Genomic DNA, 22,402 nt, shown 5'->3' on the forward strand with positions numbered 1-22,402 from the left:
TAAAATAGTTCATTTTCTTTTTGCACTACCCGCTTCAGTCAGTAGACACGCATTGTTGATAATACAGCGTATTAGTATTCTGTACCATGCAGGCTTACTGATTAGCCAAGGTCAATGAATTGAAAAAGGAAAATGTCAACTCCTGCTCCGTAAGCTGAATGATCATCTCAAAGTTAAAATGAGAGGTGACTAAGCATCAAACTGCCTGTTGTGTTCCAGCTGTTATCAAATGGGAATCTTTTCATTCCCAGAAGTTTTGTAGTAACAATAACAACACTACTGCATTTATGTTGTTCCTTAGGCAGCTGCAAGCCACCATTCAGGCTAAGAAAAATTTGATGAAACAATCTAATCAAAATATAAAGGAAGCCTCCACTCTTACACAGTTTTCGCGACTTCAGGATATCCTCAGCATTTTACAGCCAAAGTACTTTAAAGTGTTGTTGCTGTTCTAAAAGTTGGGGGGGGGGGAGGTGGGGAAGAAAATGGAGTGGTAAGTTAGCTCGGTGGTTTGGACTGTTGCATGACCAGGGACCTGGGCTCGATTTCAGCCTCAGGCAACTGCTTTGGAGTATGCACATTCTCCCTGTGTCTGCGTGGGTTTCTTCCCACAGTTCAAAGATGTGCAGATTAGTTTGATTGGCCATGCTAAGTGACCCATTGTAAACTAGGTGGATTAGCCATAGGAAGTGCAGGGATAGGATAGCAGGTTGGGTCTGGGTAGGATGCTCTTCAGAGGGTTAGTGCAGACTGGATGGGCTGAATGGCCTGCTTCTACACTATTGGGATTCTGTGTCAGCAATTTGCACAGAGGATGTAATGCTGAGTTAGCATTGCTGATAAAAAGTTTTTTTTCCCTTTCGTGGGATGTGGGTGTCACTGGTAAGGTTCGTATCTGTTGCCATCCCTACTTTCCCTTGAATGGAGCAGCTTGCTAGGCAATATCGGATTTAGGGGAGATGATAACCATGTGGTTTTATCGATGCGCTCTGAATTCAGAGACCCAGGTAATATATCCCAGGGATCGGAGTTCAAATCCTATCATTACAGGTAGTGAAATTTGAATTCAATACAAAACAAGAATCTGATAAAAACCTTTGTCAATTATCTGGGTTCACATGGCCTTTCTGGAGAGGAATTTGCTTTTGTTAGCCTGACCTAGGTGTGATTGCAAACCTATCGCTGGGAAATAAGGGATGCAGAATGAATGCTAGCCAGTGATATCTACATTCCATGAATGAATGAATGGCAAAAAAAATTGTTGCTGTGGGTTGGCATAAAAGCAGGGGTGTCCTTCGGAGGCTTTATAAAGCTCTTGTCAAACCATGTTTAGAGTATGGAGTGCAACTTTGGGCCCCATATCTCAGGAAGGATGTACTGGCCATGGAGGGGTCCAGAGGAAGTTCACAAGAATGGTCCCAGGAATGAAAGGCTAGACATATGAGGATGCTTTGAGGACTCTAGGTCTATGCTCAGTGGAGTTTAGAAGGATGAGAGGAGATCTAATTGAAACTTACAGAATGTGGAACAGCCTGGACAGAGTGGTGATTGCAAATGATGTTTCTATTGACAGGAGAGACTACGACCAGAGTACACAGCCTTAGAGTAAAGGGAAGACCTTTTAGAATGGAGATAAGAAGAAACTTTTTCAGCCAAACAGTGATGGATCTATGGAATTCATTGCCACAGAAGACCGTGGAGGCCAGGTCATTGAGTATATTTAAGGCAGAGTTAGATAAGTTCCTGATTGTCAAAAGGATCAAAGGTTACAGGAAGAAAGCAGGAGAATGGGGTTGAGAAACTTATCAGCTATGATTGAATGGTGGAGCAAACTCGATGGGCAGAATGGCCTATTTCTGCTCCTATGTCATATGGTTTTATGGAATTGCATCTAAAATTGGGTAAGGATCGTAGATTGCCTTTCCCAAATAACATTAATGAACCAGATGGCTTTTTACAAGTCACTGGTAGTCACCATTACAGATACTCGCCTTCAGATTTTATTAACTGAATTCAAATTCCACCACCTGCGATGGTGGGATTTGAACACATGCCCAGAGTATTAGGCAGGTCTCTGAACAAGCAATCCAGTGTCATAACCACTGCACCATCAATAAACTTCTGAATTAAATGAACACTTAACTTTGGTTTGTTTGTATTTATTGAGATGAAGGATATTGATGTGATGAATGAGGTAAATCTAGTGTCGTATGAAGCCCTGGTCAGGAACCACATGGTGCAAGCAAGATGACATTCCCCCTGTATCACTCCCAACAAGAAAGTTCCTTCTGTTGTTCCAACCTCAGAACAGCCCTATGCATACAACAGTCTTCCGTTTCTTTCAATAACCTGCCAGAGATTCTACACAGTCTTTATCATTATATTTGCATTTGTAAAGCACCTTGTCAAGGCAAAGTATCTCGCAAGATTTCCTCCAATGAATAAAAGATGGCCAACCTTCTGCCAAGTTAGGAATATTCAGCCCCTTGGCCCTCTGATGCCGTTCAGTTAGGTCATGGCTGATCTGTAACTCCGCTTTATCTACATTCCTGGTTTCCATAACTGATGGCGCTAGTCTAACAAAGATCTATTGATCTTGGATTTGACATTTTCAGTTGACCCTGCCACCTCATCATCTTTTTGCATGAAAGAGTTTTAGATCTCCACTGCCCTTTGTGTAAGGGGATCTCAAGAGGGTTTGAATGTAAAAGCAGTGATGTACTACTGAGACTTTATAAAGCTCTGGTTAGGCCCCATTTAGAATACTGTGTCCAGTTTTGGGCCCCACACCTCAGGAAGGACATACTAGCACTGGAGCAAGTCAAGGGGAGATTCACATGAGTGATCCCTGGAATGGTAGACCTAACATATGATGAATGGCTGAGGATGGGGATTGTATTCATTAGAGCTTAGAAGGTTGAGGGGAGATCTAATAGAAACTTACAAGATAATGCATGGCTTAGAGAGGGTGGATGCTGGGAAGTTGTTTGTTAGGCAGGGAGACTAAGACCCATGGGCACAGCCTTAGGATTAGAGGGGGTCAATTTAAAACAGAAATGAGGAGACATTTCTTCAGCCAGAGAGTAGTGGGCCTGTGGAATTCATTGCCACAGAGCGCAGTGGAGGCTGGGACGTTAAATGTCTTCAAGGCAGACATTGATAAATTCTTGATCTCACAAGGAATTAAGGGCTATGGGGAGAGTGCAGTGTTAAAATACCCATTAGCCATGATTGAATGGCAGAGTGGACTGGATGGGCCAAATGGCCTTACTTCCACTCCTATGTCTTATGGAAATGTTTCCAGACATCACCAAGAAATGGTCCAGCTGTAACGTTAACATCATGGCTTCTCTTCTTGGTCCTTCATCCTTTAATCATCTAGTATATTTCAAAGAACAAAACAAAATAGGAACATACCCTTCATCCCTCCAAGCTTGTGCAGACACATTTTGCCCTTCGATACTAAAACTGTCTTCACTTGCAGGATCCACACCCCTCTGTCCCCTTCCTATCAGGTGTTCGTCCAGGTGCTCCTCGAGTGCTTCTCTTCTATCTGCTTCCACCACCTCCAATGGCAACCCGTTCCAAGCACTCACCACCTTTTGTGAAAAACTTGCCTTGTGCATCTCTTTTAAACTTCCCCCTCCCCCCCCCCCCCCCCCCCCCCCCCCGCCTTCCCCTGCATATTGAACATGTGTTCCCTAGTAATTGACCCTGCCCCCAGGAAAAAACTTCACTTTCCACTCTATGCCATTCAAATCTTGAATCCATGCCATTCAAATCTTATAAACATCTATCAGGTTGTCTCTCAATCTCCTGCATTCCAATGAAAACAAACTCAGTCTATCCAACCTTTCTTCATAGCTAAAATTCCCCATACCAGGCAACATTCCAGTAAACCTTTTCTGTATCCTCTCCAAAGTATACACATTCTTCTGGTAGTGTGGTGACCAGAAGTACATACAATACTCCAAGTGTGGCCTAACTAAACTTCTATAAAGCTGCAGCATATTCTTATACTCAATGTTCTTTCCATTGAAGGCAAGTATGGCATTGGCCTTTTTAACTATCTGATCTACCTGCGCTGCCATCTTCAGTGATCTGTGGACCTGCATACCCAGATCCCTCTGCATATCAATACTCCTAAGGGTTCTGCCATTCACTGTATAGTATCCACTTGTAGTTGACTTTGCAAAATGCATTTGTCACATTTGTGCCTTCAAGTGATCTATATCCTGCTGTATCCTCTGACAGTCCTCCTCACTATCGGCAACTCCACCAATCTTTGTATTGTCTGCAAACTTACTAATTAAACCAGCTATATTTTCTTCCACATCATTTATGTAGACTATGAACAGCAGAGGACCCAGCACTGATCCCTGTGGAACACCACTATTCACAACCCTCCATTCCAAAAAGCATCGCTCCACTGCTATCCTCTGTCTCTTATGACAGAGCCAGTTCTGTATCCATCATATCAGCTCACCCTGATACCACGTGACTTCACCCTTTTTTTTACCAGTCTGCCATGAGGGACCTTGTCAAAGGCTTTACTGAAGTCCATGTAGACAACATCAACTACTTTTCCCTTAATCATTTTTATCACCTCCTCAGAAACTCGATCATTTTAGTGAGACACAATCTGTCCGACATAAAACCATGCTGCCTATCACTAATAAGTCAACTTGCTTCTAAAAGGTGTATATATCTTGTTCCAGAGAATTTTGTCCAATAATTTCCCTACCACCGATGTGAGTCTCACAAGCCTGTAATTTCCAGGATTATCCCTGTTACTCTTTTTAAAGTTAAAAATCACACAACACCAGGTCAAGTCCAACAGGTTTAATTGGAAGCACACTAGCTTTCGGAGCAACTCTCCTTCATCAGGTGATAGTGGAGGGCTCAATCGTAACACAGAATTTATAGCAAAAATTTGCAGTGTGATGTAACTGAAATTATACATTGAAAAATTGATTGTCTGTTAAGCCTTTCATCTGTTAGAATACAGTGATAGTTTCACTTCTTTCATGTGTAAATCACAAAACCTCGGGTTGCATTTTCGGGTTAGCTGTTAACAATGGTGATAGCTAGACAATATGTTGAAGGTGTTATCCCCCTGTGTTCTCTGTCTATGACCTGATGTTTAGATTGTTATCTCACTTTTTAGATTAGAATCAGAGTTTTACATAAATTCATGCCGTTTTTGAGCTCAGAGTTCTACATGAATGTATGCAGTTTTTGAGCAAAGAGCAATGTAACTGTGCAAGTACAAATTCACCCCACAAAATATATGTGTGCATGTGGGTCTTTGTCTGTCTGTGTCTGGGGTCGGGGTTGAGAGTGTGAGAATGTGTGAATGTGAGAATGTATGTGTGTGAGTGTGAAAGTGTGTGAGTGAGTGTGTGTGTGAATGTGCGTGTATATAGAGTGTCTTAAGTCTGTGAGGGGGTGCATGTGAGAGTGTGGGAGTGTGTGTGTGGGTGTCTGTGTGTGCATCGGTGTGTACACGGACACAGGTACACACACACACACCCACACACACCCTTATAGACACACCCACTCCCACACTCTCATGCACCTCCTCACAGACTTAAGACACTCTGCACTCACTACCCACACACACACACACACAGACTTTCTCACACTCACAATCCCCACCCCAGACAGACATACACACACACACACACACAAAGACCCACATGCACACATATATTTTGTGGGGTGAATTTGTACTTGCACAGTTACATTGCACTTTGCTCAAAAACTGCATACATTCATGTAGAACTCTGAGCTCAAAAACGGCATGAATTTATGTAAAACTCTTATCTCACTTTTTAGATTAGAATCAATCTAAACATCAGGTCATAGACAGAGAACACAGGGGGCTAACACCTTCAACATATTGTCTAGCTATCACCATTGTTAACAGCTAACCCGAAAATGCAACCCGAGGTTTTGTGATTTACACATGAAAGAAGTGAAACTATCACTGTATTCTAACAGATGAAAGGCTTAACAGACAATCAATTTTTCAATGTATAATTTCAGTTACATCACACTGCAAATTTTTGCTATAAATTCTGTGTTACGATCGAGCCCTCCACAATCACCTGATGAAGGAGCGTTGCTCCGAAGTCTAGTGTGCTTCCAATTAAACCTGTTGGACTATAACCTGGTGTTGTGTGATTTTTAACTTTGTTCACCCCAGTCCAACACCGGCATCTCCAAATCATGACTCTTTTTAAACAATGGGATAACATTGGCTATTCTCCAACGCTTTGGGACATCACCTGTGACCAAAGAGAATACAAAGATGTCTGTCAATACTTCAACGATTTGTTCTCTTGCCTCCCTCAGTATTCAAGGATAGATCCTGGGGACTTACCTACCTTGATATTTTTGAAGCCGCACAACACCCCTTCCTTTTGATTAGCAACATGGCACTCCCTTCCTGGAGATCATTCTCCACCAATTCCTTCTGTTTGGTGAAAACCAACAAAAGGTATTCATTTAGGAACGCAGCGACCTCTTCTAGACCCAACAAATTTCCTCCGTCGTCGTTGAGTTGGACAACCTTGTCCCTTACTATCGTCTTGCTTTTTATATATGTATACAAAGCCTTGGGATTCTCATTAATCCTGCTTGCTAACAACTTTTCATGACCCCTTTTAGCCCTTCAAATTCCCTGTTTAAGTTCTTTCCTACTTTCCTGATATACTTCAAAGGGCTTCATCAATTCCCATCCTCCTAGACCTTATTAATGCTTTCTTTTTCTTTTTGACCAAGGTATTAACATCCCTGGTCATCCAAGGTTTGCCAAACTTTCCATTTCTATCCTTCATTCTAACAGGAACGTCACTCCTGAACGCTTACAAGCTGCCATTTGAAATACTGCCACATGTCTGGTGTGGATTTACCCTCAAACGGCCTCCAATCAAAATTCTCCAGTTCCTGCCTAATGTTGCTGTAATTCACCTTCCCCCAGTTTAACACCTTCACCTGAGGACTGCTGTTATCCCTATCCATGAGTATCTCAAAACTCACGGTATTATGGTCACTACTCCCGAGGTGCTCTCCCACTGAAATTTCACTCACCTGGCCGAGCTCATTTCCCAAAACCAGGCCCAGTAGAACCCCTTCCCTTGCTGGACTGTTGACATACTATGTCAAGAAATCCTCTTGAATGGCCTTTACAAATTCTGCCCCATCCAAACCCCTAGTACAAAGTGAGTCTTGGTCAATATAGGGGAAGGTAAAATCATCCATCACAACTTGCCTGTTATACTACTTGCATTGAAACCCTTCATTTACTCCAACATTTAGTTTTCTGTATTCAATCCATCAAGAACCTGACAGACCAGGAACTGGATTAAGACTGGGATATGAACCAAACTAAGATCAGAAGCCAGACTAAAACATAGCACTGGACTGAGACTGGGAGCCAGACTGAGATTGATTTACTTTATGCATTATCTTTATAGCCAAAATTGAGAAGAGTTCAGTTTGAACCCAGATCCTCAAGGTAAAATGATAGGATCCAGCTTGCGAAGAAAATTATTCTTTGACCTGTTAGTCAATGATTTTGCTCAGATTTTGCTTTGGAGTATTTAATCGAAGTCCTACTCTATAATTATTTGAAGTAAAGAGGTATCATGAAGAGTGATGCTAGCTTATATAATTAATGACTACTCACTATTGAAGGCTATTATTTCCACGTCTCAGCCAGTGACAGCTTCATAATGGGTTACTTGTAAAAGGAGAACATGTAATGAGTTCAGCTGAATGGTTCTCCTTTGTTGAGTTGATCTTACAGTGTGTCTTTTGTTGGGTAAACCTATAGGAGGGTGCCATGATATGTAGAGAATCTGTGCCAGCTTGCTGCAGTGACGTTTACTCCTGTTCTTTATAAAAACGTTGGGAATGCTTTAAAATAACGCATTCCCCTTCACAACTGTCCAATCCTTAACCAAAAGAAAATGATCAGTCTCCGAAGGTGATCGTGTTCATGTTCAGAGAGGCTGGTGCACACCATACTTCCATGTCGTCTATAATTCCCCCACATAGTGGACGTGGAGGGGGGGGGGGGCAGGAATTAGATCACGTACTTGCTTTCCGAGTGGAAAAAGGAACAATATTATGATTCTACGTACAGAACGTCTGTGATTTCCTGGAGTTGAGGTTGGATATGTTATAGGGAGTGAAATTTGAAGAGAGCCAGCTGCCTTATGTCTGAGTGACTTGGTCAGAGGTAAGCACACAGCAGCAGTGACAAGTGGATAATTACGAACACTCAAGGGGCAGGTTACCATCACCATTAGAGTGTTCCCAGTGTCATAGAACTCCGACAGTTCAGGAAGAGGCCATTGAGCCCATCAAGTCTACACTGAACATCTGAAGAGCATCTCACCCAGACCCAGCCTCCCCACTCCACAACCCCACACTTAACGTGGCTAATTAACTTAACCTACACATCTTCGGACTCTGGGAGGAAGCCGGAATGCCCTGAGGAAACCCACACGGACAAGGAGAATGTGTAAACTCCACACAGACAGACACCCGAGGCTAGAATTGAACCTGACAGTGAGAGGCGAACCACAGTACCAACCCATATCAGATGGATCTCCCACGGAGATGAAAAATTGGCAGATATCCAAGCAGCAGGCTGTGGATTGCCATTGGCACATTTTCTATACCTCCCTATCCTCAATCGCTAAGAGGTTAGGGGCTACAGCCAACGCCTCAAGCTGATGCACTGACCAGTTTCACACAACCCGTGCAGCTTCAAGGAACGCCTCAGTTTTGAAGGACCCTCAAGCTTCCCAATATGGCTTCAGTAGTGCCCCCTTTCTCCCGGTGAAATTATTGGCTGTCTACAGCTTCAGGCTTCTGATCGGTGCCTCTTGGGGGATGGGGGTGGTCATGACCTGTGGGTCAGCACCAGGACAATCTTCTTAAGATCCAGAGGATTCCACTTGGTGTCCTACAGATACAACAACCACATTTACATAGTGTCTTTAAACATAAAAAACATCCCAAAAAACACTGAGCTAAGTAGCTCTAAGGCCAAATAACTAAAATTTTAGGTGAAGGAAATGGCAAAGAGAGAAGATGAACAGATTAAAAGGGTTAGGGAGGGAATTTCAACATGTAGGATCTGAAACACTTCTTGCTGCACAATAGGTCAAGTCATCTTTTAGATGTTTCTGTTCACTGTCTAAAATAACTATTAGGTCCCATGCGTATGCTACTGAGGTAACGCTGTCTGTTTTCTGATACATTGCTGAGCGTATCAGAAAATACCAACTCTATTTTGTTTTGATGACATTTTCATTTGGAGCCAGAGAGAGAAGGAGGTTTCTCCAGTGCATCTTTTCGGACCAGCAAAGACTACAATTGTCCCCATGTCTCAGACTCCAATTGCCACGAGCAGCCCCCATCCCCAATCACTGACCCCAATTACTTACCAGAGACCCGGTGAGGTATCTGGGCATAAGGCACTATAGTAAATGTGCCAGTGACGTGCACTGGTATATGTATGATCATCTCCAAGCCTTATTTTTCTCTTATTCTGGGATAATCCCACAAAAAGCAACAATCCGCCTCTGAAAATGAAACTGCTGCCAACAGTGACTTCAATTATTACAACGAAACTCAAAGATCCAATTTTGGACAATTTCAGGCATGTACACCTCCCGTTATGCTCAAGAAAACATTGAGGTAATCAATGCTCCCCTCTCATCCACCACAGGGTCTGCCATCCTCGGCGATATCCCTCTCAGTAAAGCCTGCGTTATGCTGAGTTATCCCCATCAGGGTCTGGGACATTTCCTGCCCAGGAAGGCTTGTCTGAGAATGTGGAGAGCTTTAAGAGGCATTGCCATAGAGAGAAGTGGAGAGCGAAAATGTCATTTTTGTTCAGTAGGCATTATAAGAACTCCATTTTGGTATTTTCCTACCTCAAATCTTTTCAGGAAGGCTGTTAGAAAATAATGACAGGGTTTGTGCTGAGATGGTATGATTTCTGACTGAGTCCTCCCACGCTGCCAAAAACCTGCCTTGAGAAGGATTTTGTGCACTCATTACTTTGTATTTTATTCCACACGTTTGTATCATTTCACCAGTGTTGCCTAGTTAGAGTGGTGAGGCTGAGACACTTTGGGTAGATTCACCACCACAAACCCTTCTTGGTATTAGTCGGACCTATTGATACCATGTGGTGAAGATGCCCACAAAAACAAACATTTTGACATAAGTAAGGCTTAATTACGAGAAACACTCAGTTTATTCCATATTATTTAACAGCTAGTAACATTACATCTGAGATACGTAATGGTCTTTTGCGTGATGATTAAGCTCAAATTTAAGAGTAAACACAGATTACTGCTAACAATTGATGCACACTCAAAAACACATTCACACTTATCTCCTTACAAGATCAGCACTTTATCTCCAACTAAGAGATCCTATTTCAATGATTAGCCCTATCGGACATTATTTGCCATACAAAACATTGTCTATAATGAGCTCTTGTGGTCTGTGGTAGTGTTCCTAGCTCTGGATGAGGTGGCCTGGGTTTAAGTTTCACCTGCTGCAGAGGTGTGTCATTATCCTTCAGAATAGATAAGTAGAAAACATCATAATGTTCTGCAATCCTAGCCTCCTTCACACCCCAATCTCAATCTTTACCATCATTAGTGACCTTTGCCTTCAGCTCTATAATCTGAAGTTCCTATCTGCCTAAGAGCAGGAGATGATAACCCAGTGGTATTCTTGGCAGGCAATTAACCCAGAGACCTCAGGTAATGTCCTGGGGACCCAACGTCAAATCCAGCCATTGTAGAAGGTGGTATTTGAATTCAATTAAAATAAAAATCTGGGATTAAGAGTTTAATGATGACCCTGTCGCTGAATGTTAGAAAAACCCATGTGGTTCACTAATGCCCCACAGACGGGGGGAGGCGAAAAGTCTAGAATTACATGGCAACCATGTAACCATTGTTGATTAGCATGAAAACTCATTAATGAGCTCAATGTCCTTTAGGGAAGAAAATCTACTGCCCTTATGGAAGTGGCTCGGTGGTTAGCACTGCTGCCTGACAGCGCCAGGGACCCAGGTTCGATTCCACACTTGGGTGACTGTGTGTGGAGTTTGCACATTCTCCCTGTGTCTGCGTGGGTTTCCTCCAGGTACTCCAGTTTCCTCTCAGTCCAAAGACGTGCAGGTCAGGTGGATTGGTCATGGGAAATGCAGGGTACGGGGATAGGGTAGGGAATGGATCTGGATTGGATGCTCTTTGGAGGGTCACTGTGGTGTTGATTGGCTGATTGGCCTGCTTCCATACTGTAGGGATTCTGTGATCTAATTGAGTTATATAAAGATAAAGTAGCATCAATCTAGAACAAAAGATCATCAGGTGTGGGATAATGGGAGGGCAGGTTCAAAAAAGATAAGGAGGAATTATTTCTCTGAAAGGATCTCTGGAATTCACTACCTGAGAGCATGGTAATTGCAAGGACACTGAATAGATTGAAGGAAGAGATGGATTTTTAATTAGTATTAGGTCAAAGGTTACAGGGAATAGGCAGAAAAGTGGAGTTCAGGCTACGATGAGAACAGCCATGACTGTATTAAGTGGCAGAACAGACTCAAAAGACGAATTGCCTACTGCTGTTCGGAGTTCTTGTTTTTGTTATGTTCTTCCATTTCGGAGGAGCATTTTGATTCAGTGATATAGTTGGGCCAATTATGAAGAGACAGACAGGTTGAACGTATTGGTTTATTCTTGTTCTCAGGCATTTTTTGTTCCTTAAACTCTAATCATTAAGTAAATAGCCTGGATTAGATGCAAGCTGCGATTATTCACACTGTGGGTTATTCACAATGCACTTGGTCTGGCATCCCAATTAGAGGTACATGTCTAAAGAGTTTGGTGCATGTTGCATTTGGTATCTCAGCTACTGAAATGCTTTCTTTAAAAGCTTGATAGCATGTCACGTTGCCTTTGATTATGCACTGTTGTTATATCTTTACAGAATCTCACTGCCTGTGCTTGTCTGAACACTGGCCCCATCAAGAATGCCACTGTCATCCCTGGCAAATGTCCGAGCCCGGGCTGTCAGGAGGCCTTTCTGACTTTCATGTGCGTGATGTGCTTTTGCAGCCTCATTGGAGCTATGGCCCAGACTCCAGCTATCATTATACTTATCAGGTAGGCTATCCTGCAGCAATGCCTTGTTCCCAAGCTTTGACTCTTATCTCCTAAAATACGAATGATTATAACCAGCTCTTTAATTGTCTGGTGGAATTAATATCCTTACTTGGTGTAGAATACCTTAAAAAACATGTATTGACCAGCAGGTACCAAGTTCAAATCCTAGAATGTGCTCAATTAATTGGTTGAAGCTAACTAAAGTATTTCAGATATAACAGTTGACCCCAGTGCAACCAGCTATTTGCATATTCTTTTGTTATATGAGCATAAGCCAGGTCACTGTGCTGTGTGTATCATGGAGGTCACTACCGCAACATATAGGAAACTATAGAATCTACTTGGTCTCACACAGTAAAAGGAAAGTCACTTACCAGTTTATCTAGAAGTGTCCTTTACAAATAACAGGATATAGCTTCTCACATGTGGTTAGAATCTGCACTGTTTTTCCATTATTTTTATTTATTCTTTTATCAATTCTGATTTGCAACTGCGGACCGTGAGCTGGAAATGACCTATGGACTGTGAACAGCAGCTTGGCTTAAAAGAACAACAAGCAAGCTCTGATTTGTTTATTTCTGAAGCCAGATCTGGATGTTAATTGCCGGTTTGTTCTTGATAAAAAGGTCCTACAGATGCTCTGAAACCAGGACAGAGCAGTAAGTTTAAACAGATAGCAGATATGTAGCATTAAATGAGGCCAGTATCTGAGAACTGGTTCTAGTAAGTCTGATAGAGACTTTATGCTCCAGCAGATGTTGAATGGTAACTGGGACCTCGTGGAGAGGTGCTCAGTCTGACAGGGGTTGGCCAGAGTTTGAATTTGGTTTTGGACAGTGTTCCCTGGGAGAAGGAGCTAGGGTGTTGAAGCTATAGCATAAAGATTGGAGCTCCATGCCTAACCTCCCATTATCAGCTCTTAGACGTTCTGGGAATAGAAACTAAATATTACTAACTTCCTGAGTGAACTGAAAAGGTGATTCTGACTGACATGTTCAGAAAATCAACCAAGAAGCAATCTGCACTTTTAGAATACTCCTCTTGCAAATCACTTAAGTAATCTACCAATTTGTTATTTTCTCTTATTTATCTGTGTTCGTTTGTCTATCCTTTGCATGAAAGGGGCAAGGTATTGAGTTTAAATCCATTGACATCAGTTGGACTACTTTGTTGTTTAATTTTGGTCTGCTAAACGTACTGTATTACTAATAATTTGCTTAGTCTTTCATTTAAGCTGCAAAACTGGTGTCTCAAATTGATTCTTTGCAAAGTCTGGGATTAGTTATTCAAAACGGGTTAGTGACCATGGAATGCTTTTTATTTCACAGTGTTGCGAATACCAGGATAGAAACACTGATTTGATTTGGCAGTTTATCACCATGTTAGCAATAAATTACAGACTACATTGACTTGATAGACATTGTTACAGAGACATTGAGAACCCAGTGTCTGGTCTCACCTCTTCAAAATCCTAAACTGTTGTGCCCACAGGTTCATGTGTCATCACAATAGTGGGTGGTGCTTATTGGCAGTCTTCAATATTAACCCTTTCATGTCCCTATGCAACACTCATATCTACAACATATCATACTTACTGATTCCCTTGTAGCTATCATTTCAGTTATCATTAGACCCAATGTGGTAAAGACACATGTAAACAGAGTACACTGTTCCAACAGACAGAACACTAGAGATCTTTTAAAATCCATATCATTCACATAGCTCACTTGGTATATTTATGAGGAATTAGAGGAAGAAACATAAATAACAATGAAAAAGATGATCCACAACCTCCTGATTGAATAATGTTGCTTGTTGATTTTTTTTTAATGTCTGGGACCTGGGTTCAAATCTAGTCTAGGCAAATGTGCAAAGACTCATCCAATTCACTCTAAAAGGTACGGTGTGATACTAGTTCAGAAAACCTTTGCTGCGGGGCCTATGACCAGCAAACCACACAGCGCGCCATATCTAGCCACCGACTCCAACAGCTCACAAAAGAGCAAATTTAAATACACAAGTGTTATAATATACTGGGAGACAGTAGCTTAGTGGTAATGTTATTGGACATGTAACCCAGAGGTCATAGAGTCAACTCTCACTAAATAATACTATAGCATTTAAAGGAATGTAAATTTCATTAACTAAATTTGGAATTGAAAGCTAGTATCAGTAATATTGACTATGAATTATCAATGATTGTCATGAAAACCCATCTAGTTCACTGATGTCCTTCACAGAAGAAAGTATGCCATTCTTATCTGCCCTTGCCTACATGGGACTGCAGATCTACAGCCACATAGTTGACTCCTAAATGCCGTCTGAAATGTTCTTGCAACTTATTGAATGGGGCGGCATGATGTTTCAGAGGTTAGCACTGCTGCCTCAGTGCCAGGGACCTGGGTTCAATTCCGTCTGTGTGGAATTTGTACATTCTCCCAGTGTCTGGGTGAGTTTCCTCCGGGTGCTGCAGTTTCCTCCCACAGTCCGAAAGATGTCCAATAACATTACCACTAAGCCACTGTCTCCCAGTATATTATAACACTTGTGTATTTAAATTTGCTCTTTCGTGAGCTGTTGGAGTCGGTGGCTAGATATGGCGTGCAGTGTGGTTTGCTGGTCATAGGCCCCGCAGCAAAGGAGTTCTGAACTAGTATCACACTGTATCTTTTTAGAGTGAATTGAATTGGCCATGGGAAATTGCCCATAGTGTGCAGGGATGTGCAGGCTAGGTGGGTTAGCCATGGGAAAGGTGGGGTTACAGGGATAGGATGGGGGCTGGGTCTGGGTGTGATGCTCTTTGGAGACTCGGTGCAGATTCAATGGGCTGAATGGCATCTTTCCGAATCCTAAGGATTCTATGATTCAAGGACAATTAGGGCATGGGCATAAAAACCCATGATAGTCACAGCCCACAAAGAGAGTATATGTAAATTTTAAAAATGGACTAACATTAATGACTGGAATAGGGAACATTAATACAGTAGCAAACCCTCAAGGTTGTGTCGCTTAATGCTGCATCCAAACTGTGCTGTATTTGACCTGCTGGAGATTGTCAGTTAGCATTACACATGTACTGCAGCAGACTTAGGAATATTGATAGAGAAAGGGAGCTTTTTTCTGTGTCTCCTTCATGCTATTCCTGACTTGCAAGTGACTAAATTGGTTTAATGTGCCTGAAATTGAAAAATATTCTATTCCTTTGAATTTGCATTTCTTACTTTTTGGATCTAACAAGCATTTTTTAAATGCCAAAATTTGGCAATGACTATGTTTAATCAAGGAGAAAGGCTCGTCATGATTTTGAAAATGGCTGAGTGGCAGGCAGTACAGAGGTATTGAACCTTATGTCCACACTTTTTTTTTTAAAAAAATTTAATTTAATTTACCTGTCCATGTTAAGAAATGTACACAGAATAAAACGTAAGCAACTTGACGAGTGCTTCCTTAAATCTTTCACTTTGTAATAAATCTTTGTCAAAAGATGACAAAAATTCAGCAATGTTGTACTTGAAATTTAATGAGTCGGAAAATAACAATTGTCCATCTGGAATCCCAGCTTTCATTTTTTATTCCCTCTGGCATTAGGTCAACTGTTTGAAGTGGTTTGTAATTTGTGAAAGAAATAATTGCAATGGATGTAACCAGTTGCAATGCAGTTGTGGGACCAATTGATTTTGAGCATGCTAATTAATAGCCATTATATCTGCCCATGTTTTTCCTGCAGGGCCGTCAATCCTGAGCTCAAGTCGTATGCGCTGGGAGTTCTGTTCCTGCTTTTGCGATTGCTCGGTGAGTTGCTGTAGACCTGGTTTTATTTTGTGCGATTAAATTGAGAAAAATAGGAGGTAAAGGGCTGTGGGGTTGCAAAGAGTGGGTGAGAAGATGAGATGAAGCAAGAAATAATGCTTGGGTGACAAGTTTGGGGATTACAAAGAATTGCTGGGGAAAATGGAATATATTTAGGAAAGACGTTTTGTCATTTTAAAGTTTTGGGAAAAAAAATAAACTAAAAGTTGGAGATGGGGTGACAGTCTTGATTTCAGCACAAGTAAAGTTGCCGTAAGCTTACCAGAGCATAGGACTACTCTCTTATTAAAGCGAGATGACTGGTGGTGGTTTAAACTGACAGTCACCATGTCTCAGGTGAGGGAAGAAGGAAAGTGTTTTCTGGTAACCTCAGCTGGTCCAGGAATTTAAGCCACATAATGGCCTCACTCTGCATTGCAAATTGGCCAACCAGCAAACAGAGCCAACCAGCCCAAGTAAAGTGAGGGAATAATGCCACATTTGGAAGGAACAGATGAAAGCTAATAGCAGCAATGAACATGAACACAACAAGGCAAGAAAAGGTTCAAAAGAGAGCCAGAGCAGGGAGACTTCAGCAGAGAGAAAACCAACACCATTCAGCAAAAACCTTTTCTTGCATTGAAACCAGGAGTATGGAATCCATTGAAAATAGGGACATGATCTAGATCAGAGGCAGAACTGGCAGGTGAGTGCTTGAATGACAAAGAGTTGTTGACCTTAGAAATGGATTGGGAATTGACAAAAAAAAATCTTCCATCCAGCATTCAGAGTATACAGCAAGGCTGTAATGTCACTTATTCAGAAGATGAGAAATTAAGTATGAGAGAGAGAAGTCTTCTGCCCCAGGTTAAAAGCAGTGTGAAATCCTAAAAGCTCTTCCTATTCAGTGATGTGTAGCAATGTGTCAACTTTGGCTCAGTGGTAACACTTATGCCTTTGAGCTGGAAGGTTATGGGTTCATTCTCCACAAAACCTTTATCATATGTCTGTTAATATTTTGATGCAGTACTGAAGGATTATGGCCCAGTAAAACATGTTGCCTTGCAGCTTGCTCAATGTTAAACTAACACTGTCTCTGCCTTGTCAGGTGGATGTTAAGATCCTCTGGTACTATTCAAAGAAAAAGTAGGGATTTGATTGACGAGGTTAATCCAGCAATCCTGCCCTGCAGATGTGAAACCTTGCAAATTCTCTCTACATTTTATTACAATTTCATAATCCAAGTTTGCTTTGAGTTAACCACCTTGTTATAATGGCTGTAGTTACTTGCATATGGTTTAACTGTGAATTGTAAACCTGCTGTAATTACTACTATCAATCCATATTTCTTCTGCAGCAACTCTGCTGTGCTACAAAGACCAGAGTAATTGAAATCAATTACATGGTTAATACTACTGAAGTCTGATTCCCTTAAAGAATTCAAAATGTTGCATTATGCTGCAGCTGCTCCAGTATTCATTGTTCAATGTAAATTGTTTTGCTTAGTTGGCAATTTGGATAAATCATTAAAAAAAACTAATTACTTTGTACTTCAGGATTCATTGCTGCTCTGCTTAGAGTAAGTTGCAAAGTTTAGTCGAAGCATTCACTGCCTGTCATCTAAAGGATGAATGTTTTCTATTAGTAATCAGATTTAATCCTGAAGTAATCTGTCACCTTCTCCATTTTAAATCTGTGTTTCACTTGCCCAAGTACTATGGTAATTATTTGTGCACAAAGTTCTATGCACTGTAGACTATAATGCTTATTTGGGTTCTTTGCTGATTGTTCAAAACACCTCAGTGGTATAAATCATTTATGCGGCAAGTGAAAGGCAGGACAGGGTGGAGGATTATTTTGGATGTATGTTATTAGCAAATCAGGTTTAGGATACATTATTCTTACTGTGATATTGTAAGTTTCAATTGTGAGGAAGACTGACCACAACCCCACTTGCAAAGTTTAGTAGAAGCATTCACTGCCTGTTTGTTCTTATGGTCAGGAATATTGATGCCCAAAACTGATTTCCCCCAATACCACAATCACAACTTGCCTTTCTGTACTGTCTCGAATGTGGTAAAATGTCCCATGGTGCTTCATAGGAATGTTATCGAACAAAATATAACGCTGAGCCCAGGAGGTGATACTGACTTTAATATTAAATTAAGAGGTTTGGCAGAGCGGCTCAAAAGTAGGAAAAAGTAGAGAGGCAGAGATGATTAGGGATTCCAGAACTTAAGACTGTGGCAGTCAATTATGGAGCAAACAAATCCGAGACCAGAACTAGATAAAGAATCCATATTAGATGGTTTCAGAGTCTCACAAAAAGGTACTTATAGTGAGAGGTGGACACAAGAATTGTTCACAAAACAAACAGCAAGTAAGATGGACATTAATCTTGTCTGCCCCAGCTTTCCAAGTGTGCAAAGCACCTAAGCAACTCCCTTTGCCTTCAGTGACCCTGTAAATAAGGAGGGGATTTATAAATTCAAGGCCTTACCCAACCTGATCATAGAGAGGTCACTGCGCACAGCCTTGATAGATGAATGGGACTTCTTACATATACAGGGGTCAGCTAAATTGGGGAAATGTAGGTAATTATCTCAAACTCAAAATGAGGACTGTAGATGCTGGAGATCAGTCGAAGAGTGTGGTGCTGGAAAAGCACAGCATCAGAGGGGCAGGAGAATAGCTCGTGAAGAGCTTATGCTCGAAACTTCAATTCTCCTGCCCCTCTGATGCTGCCTGACCGGCTGTGCTTTTCCAGCACCACACTCTTCGATACTTCTTGCAAACTCCAAATCTCACTTTGCCGTCGTCAAACGAACAATGAAGCTGTGCTCTGAGACACGAAATGCTGAGTTATGCTCCAAGGGCAATCAGTTGCATGCCAACTTGCATGGCAGCAATGGCCTGTAGTCAGATTGCAAAAATGCAGTAAATCTCCTTGGTGAAGCTATCTGAAAATTAGGCTACAGCTGGAGAGCTATGTGCAGTTCTGATCACCATCTTATAAAAAGAATGTGACTGTACTAGAGAAGGTGCAGAGGAGATTCACCAGGATGTTACCTGGACAAGTGATTTCTCTGAGGAGAGGCTGGATAGTCTGGGGTTGTTTTCCTTAGATCAGAGGAGGTTGAGAGTGGACTTGACTGAGGGGTACAAAGTCTTGAAGGAGATAGAGTAGTTAGGAAGAAATCTTTCCCCTTAGTCAGAGTCAGTAAGGAGGGGACACAATTTTGAGATAGAAAGGAGGCTTAAAAAGGAGATTTGAGAAAAGCTTCTCCGTATTGTGGGTATCTGGAACTCATTGCCTAAAAGGGCGAGATGTTGGAACTCTTAAGAAATTAAACTATTTAGAATAAACACTTGAAATATCATAGCATGCAAAGCTACAAGTCAATACTGGAAAATGGGATTAGAATAGATAGATGTTTAGTATGAGCATGATGGGCTGAAACACCTCTTCCTGTGCTGTAAAACTCAGTGACTTGTGGTCAAATTTGTACATTGAAGCAGTCCTGAGTCATCCGACAAGTAAAGAGGGTTAATATATGCCCATAAATATAGTTAAAGCTCGATTAATTCAACAGAACAGAAGCATAGTTCATTGCTGCATTTCTTCAACGGTAAGAAACATTCTTTCAAAATCCAGGGAAGGTTGAAAGGAGTGTTTACAACCAAGATGTTCAATGAGTAACATGAAAGAATCCTAAAATCTTCCAGCATTGATGGAGGCTGCTGAAAGAGGATTGGTACTTTGTTTCACAATCCAACTTAGTTTGTGATCTTGCAGGTACCTCATTACATTTCTGCCAATTTAATTTTAAAATCATTTACACTATTGACTTCCACCTTAAGGATAGATTATTTCAGATCCCAAAAAAGCTCAGTGTGAAGAACATCTCTCTGTTCAGCATCTGAGATTTTTTGATGAGGATTTTACATATGTCACCTTTGACCACTAGCTACCTCACTAGATGGATTCATCTTTCTCCACTTTGCTCTAACTGAATCCTTTTGTCATCTTGAAAACCTGAACAAAGTTACCATCTAACCTTTTCATCCATGGGGAGGACATCCAACTTTCCCAAACGTTCCTTATAATTGAAGATTCTCATCTCTGTAACACTTTCTAATGAGGGTTCACAGTATGATGTGGAACACAGTAACATAAAGTAATACATTAATTTTAATTGCCTCACTTCCCTAATGTCAGACTGCTGCCTAATTGCTATGACCCACTATTCAATTGATAGCAATGTCACTAAAATTGCAATGAAACAATGTACAAGTTGTCACTGCAATGGCTGTCATGATTTGACCTTAAAATGATGTTCCCAGAATGGAGTTTGTTAGGTGGGGAACTTCTGGATTTTGATTCAATAACAGTAATAGAATGGGAGAGCATGCTGAACGGTATTGTTTTGAAAATGGTGAGCTCCCCATATTTTGCTGTTATTATTCATTCTTTCTATAAAGATCACTGTGTGGGAAGCTGATGACAAGCTCACCCTGCTGAGTTACTGCACTATATTCTGTAGATTAGTGCTTATGGCACCTACAGTGCACTCAGCAGGCAGGAAGGGTCAGATCTGAAATATGACGGTGGGCTGCTCCATGTTGAATTCAATGGTCGGAGCCTGAGAACGTTTCTAGTCCACCTTTTGTCAATAGAGGCCGAGGTGTAACACACCAAGAGTTATCTATAAGGTTTCAATTCTAGTTCATTGGGATTTTAAATCTAACAGGGCATAAAACGTATGCTGATAACTTATGCTTCATGCCATCCATCCATCCATCCATCAATAATCAATCAATCAATCAAATCTCTCAACCATCATACCCTATCTAATCTGCATGATTTTTGCCTTGATTAATTATTTAGATTCATTAAAATTAGCAGCTTTCTTAATTATCTTGGATTTATTGAACAACATATTCTACTCATCTGTTGAAGCATTATTCCTTTCAAGTGTTAATCGTCTCCCTTCAATACATCTTGCTTGGCCGTACAAGCTGGATTACAATAGCTTTGTGAAGGTCATTCGCAAATGTGAAGAACAGAAGTTTCAGAACTAAATTGTCAGATTCCGTTAAGTCACTGGTTGCAGCTTCAACAGTTCTTCAGGATGACCGAGTGCTGCTTTGAGCAGAGTTCTCTATTGAATTTGTCTCTTAATTCCATGTGCCTCACCTTCATTACGCATTTTGTGGGCACCTTGTCAAAGTCAAAGTATAATGCATCAATCACATCCACAAACATGGACACATCCTTAAACCAATGTTGTCAGATTTTCTGAGTACATCACTCTTGTTCTGCTAGTTCTCATTTATGTTGAACTTCTGATCTTCAATTGCTTGACAAGTACCTTCCTCATCAACATTGAGCTAAGGGGTTTCGGACTCCCAGGCTCATAACTTTGTATTGTAGGAGATTGGAATCACTTATACAATTGTACTGCTTTTCTGCATCATAGGATGTAGGACTGAGGATTTGAGGATCTGAGTTCAGAAGTAGAAATCTTATTGCAGTTATATAGGTCTTTGGTAAAACCTCACCTGGAGTATTGCAAGCAGTTTTGCTACACAAGAGAGGACATGCTTGTCATCGTGTGCAGTGGACATTCACTCAACTAATACCAGTGACCTCAGAGGAGAGATTAGTTCAACTGGGCCTGTATTTACTAAGGTTTCTAAGAATGAGAGGGGATCTGATAGAAACCAAGTTCTAACAGAGCTGGACAGACTGGATGGGGAAAGGGTTTCCCCTGGTTGGGTAGTCTAGAACCATCGGTGACAATCTCAGGGATTTAGGACTGAGAGGAAAGATTTCTTCATGCAGAGAGTGGTCAATTTAGCTGTGGAAGTTGCAAGATTGAGTATATTCAAGAAAGATTAAAATGATTTTAGATAAAAAGAGAGGAAGTGAGAATATGGGGCATTGAGCTAGAGATGAGCAGACTTGAGTCTAAGAAACTAGCAGTAGTAGTTCACTTTGTTTTAGTGATTCAGTGAGTGGTGAAGGCTGTTGTCTAGTTTGCTCCCATTCTTTTTTCCCCTTCAGTATTTTTCAGTAAATTCTGCTCAGAGCCCTATGCCTCCCGAGTCCTCCCCTTTTGCATGGAGTGACTGGCTGCAGTCCTGACCTGTGACCTCCCAATACCCCTTGATCCCTCCTTCTGTCTTACTGCATGCTTCACTTGACCAACACATGGAACTGGGAGCTGGGTTTGACACTGCTCGACTCAACTTAAGGGGCAATAAACACACAAACAGGGTGAGATATCACTGAGCAAACTCACTGACTATCTGCAGCCGGTACAACCTGGATCAGCAGCTTCAGAGCAGTAGGAAAAAGAACAATTTCATTCATTAAAAGTCATTCACAGCATGGCTGGGCC

The 22,402-nt window shown here is 41.4% G+C and overlaps 1 protein-coding gene across 1 annotated transcript in view; it reads left to right on the forward strand.

Annotated features, from left to right (window-relative positions):
* Nucleotides 1–22,402, forward strand: part of slco3a1a (solute carrier organic anion transporter family member 3A1a) — a 201,784-nt gene that overhangs the window by 171,197 nt on the left and 8,185 nt on the right. Inside the window, exons 8-9 of the mRNA XM_043677221.2 lie at nucleotides 12,034–12,209; nucleotides 15,937–16,001. Coding sequence (XP_043533156.2) covers nucleotides 12,034–12,209; nucleotides 15,937–16,001 — 241 coding nt within the window. The remainder of the gene's footprint in view (nucleotides 1–12,033; nucleotides 12,210–15,936; nucleotides 16,002–22,402) is intronic.

The sequence above is a fragment of the Chiloscyllium plagiosum genome, unplaced genomic scaffold, assembly GCF_037043375.1.
Source record: "Chiloscyllium plagiosum isolate Xiang-an unplaced genomic scaffold, Cpla_swu_hap1 HiC_scaffold_39, whole genome shotgun sequence".
Taxonomy (NCBI): domain Eukaryota; kingdom Metazoa; phylum Chordata; class Chondrichthyes; order Orectolobiformes; family Hemiscylliidae; genus Chiloscyllium; species Chiloscyllium plagiosum.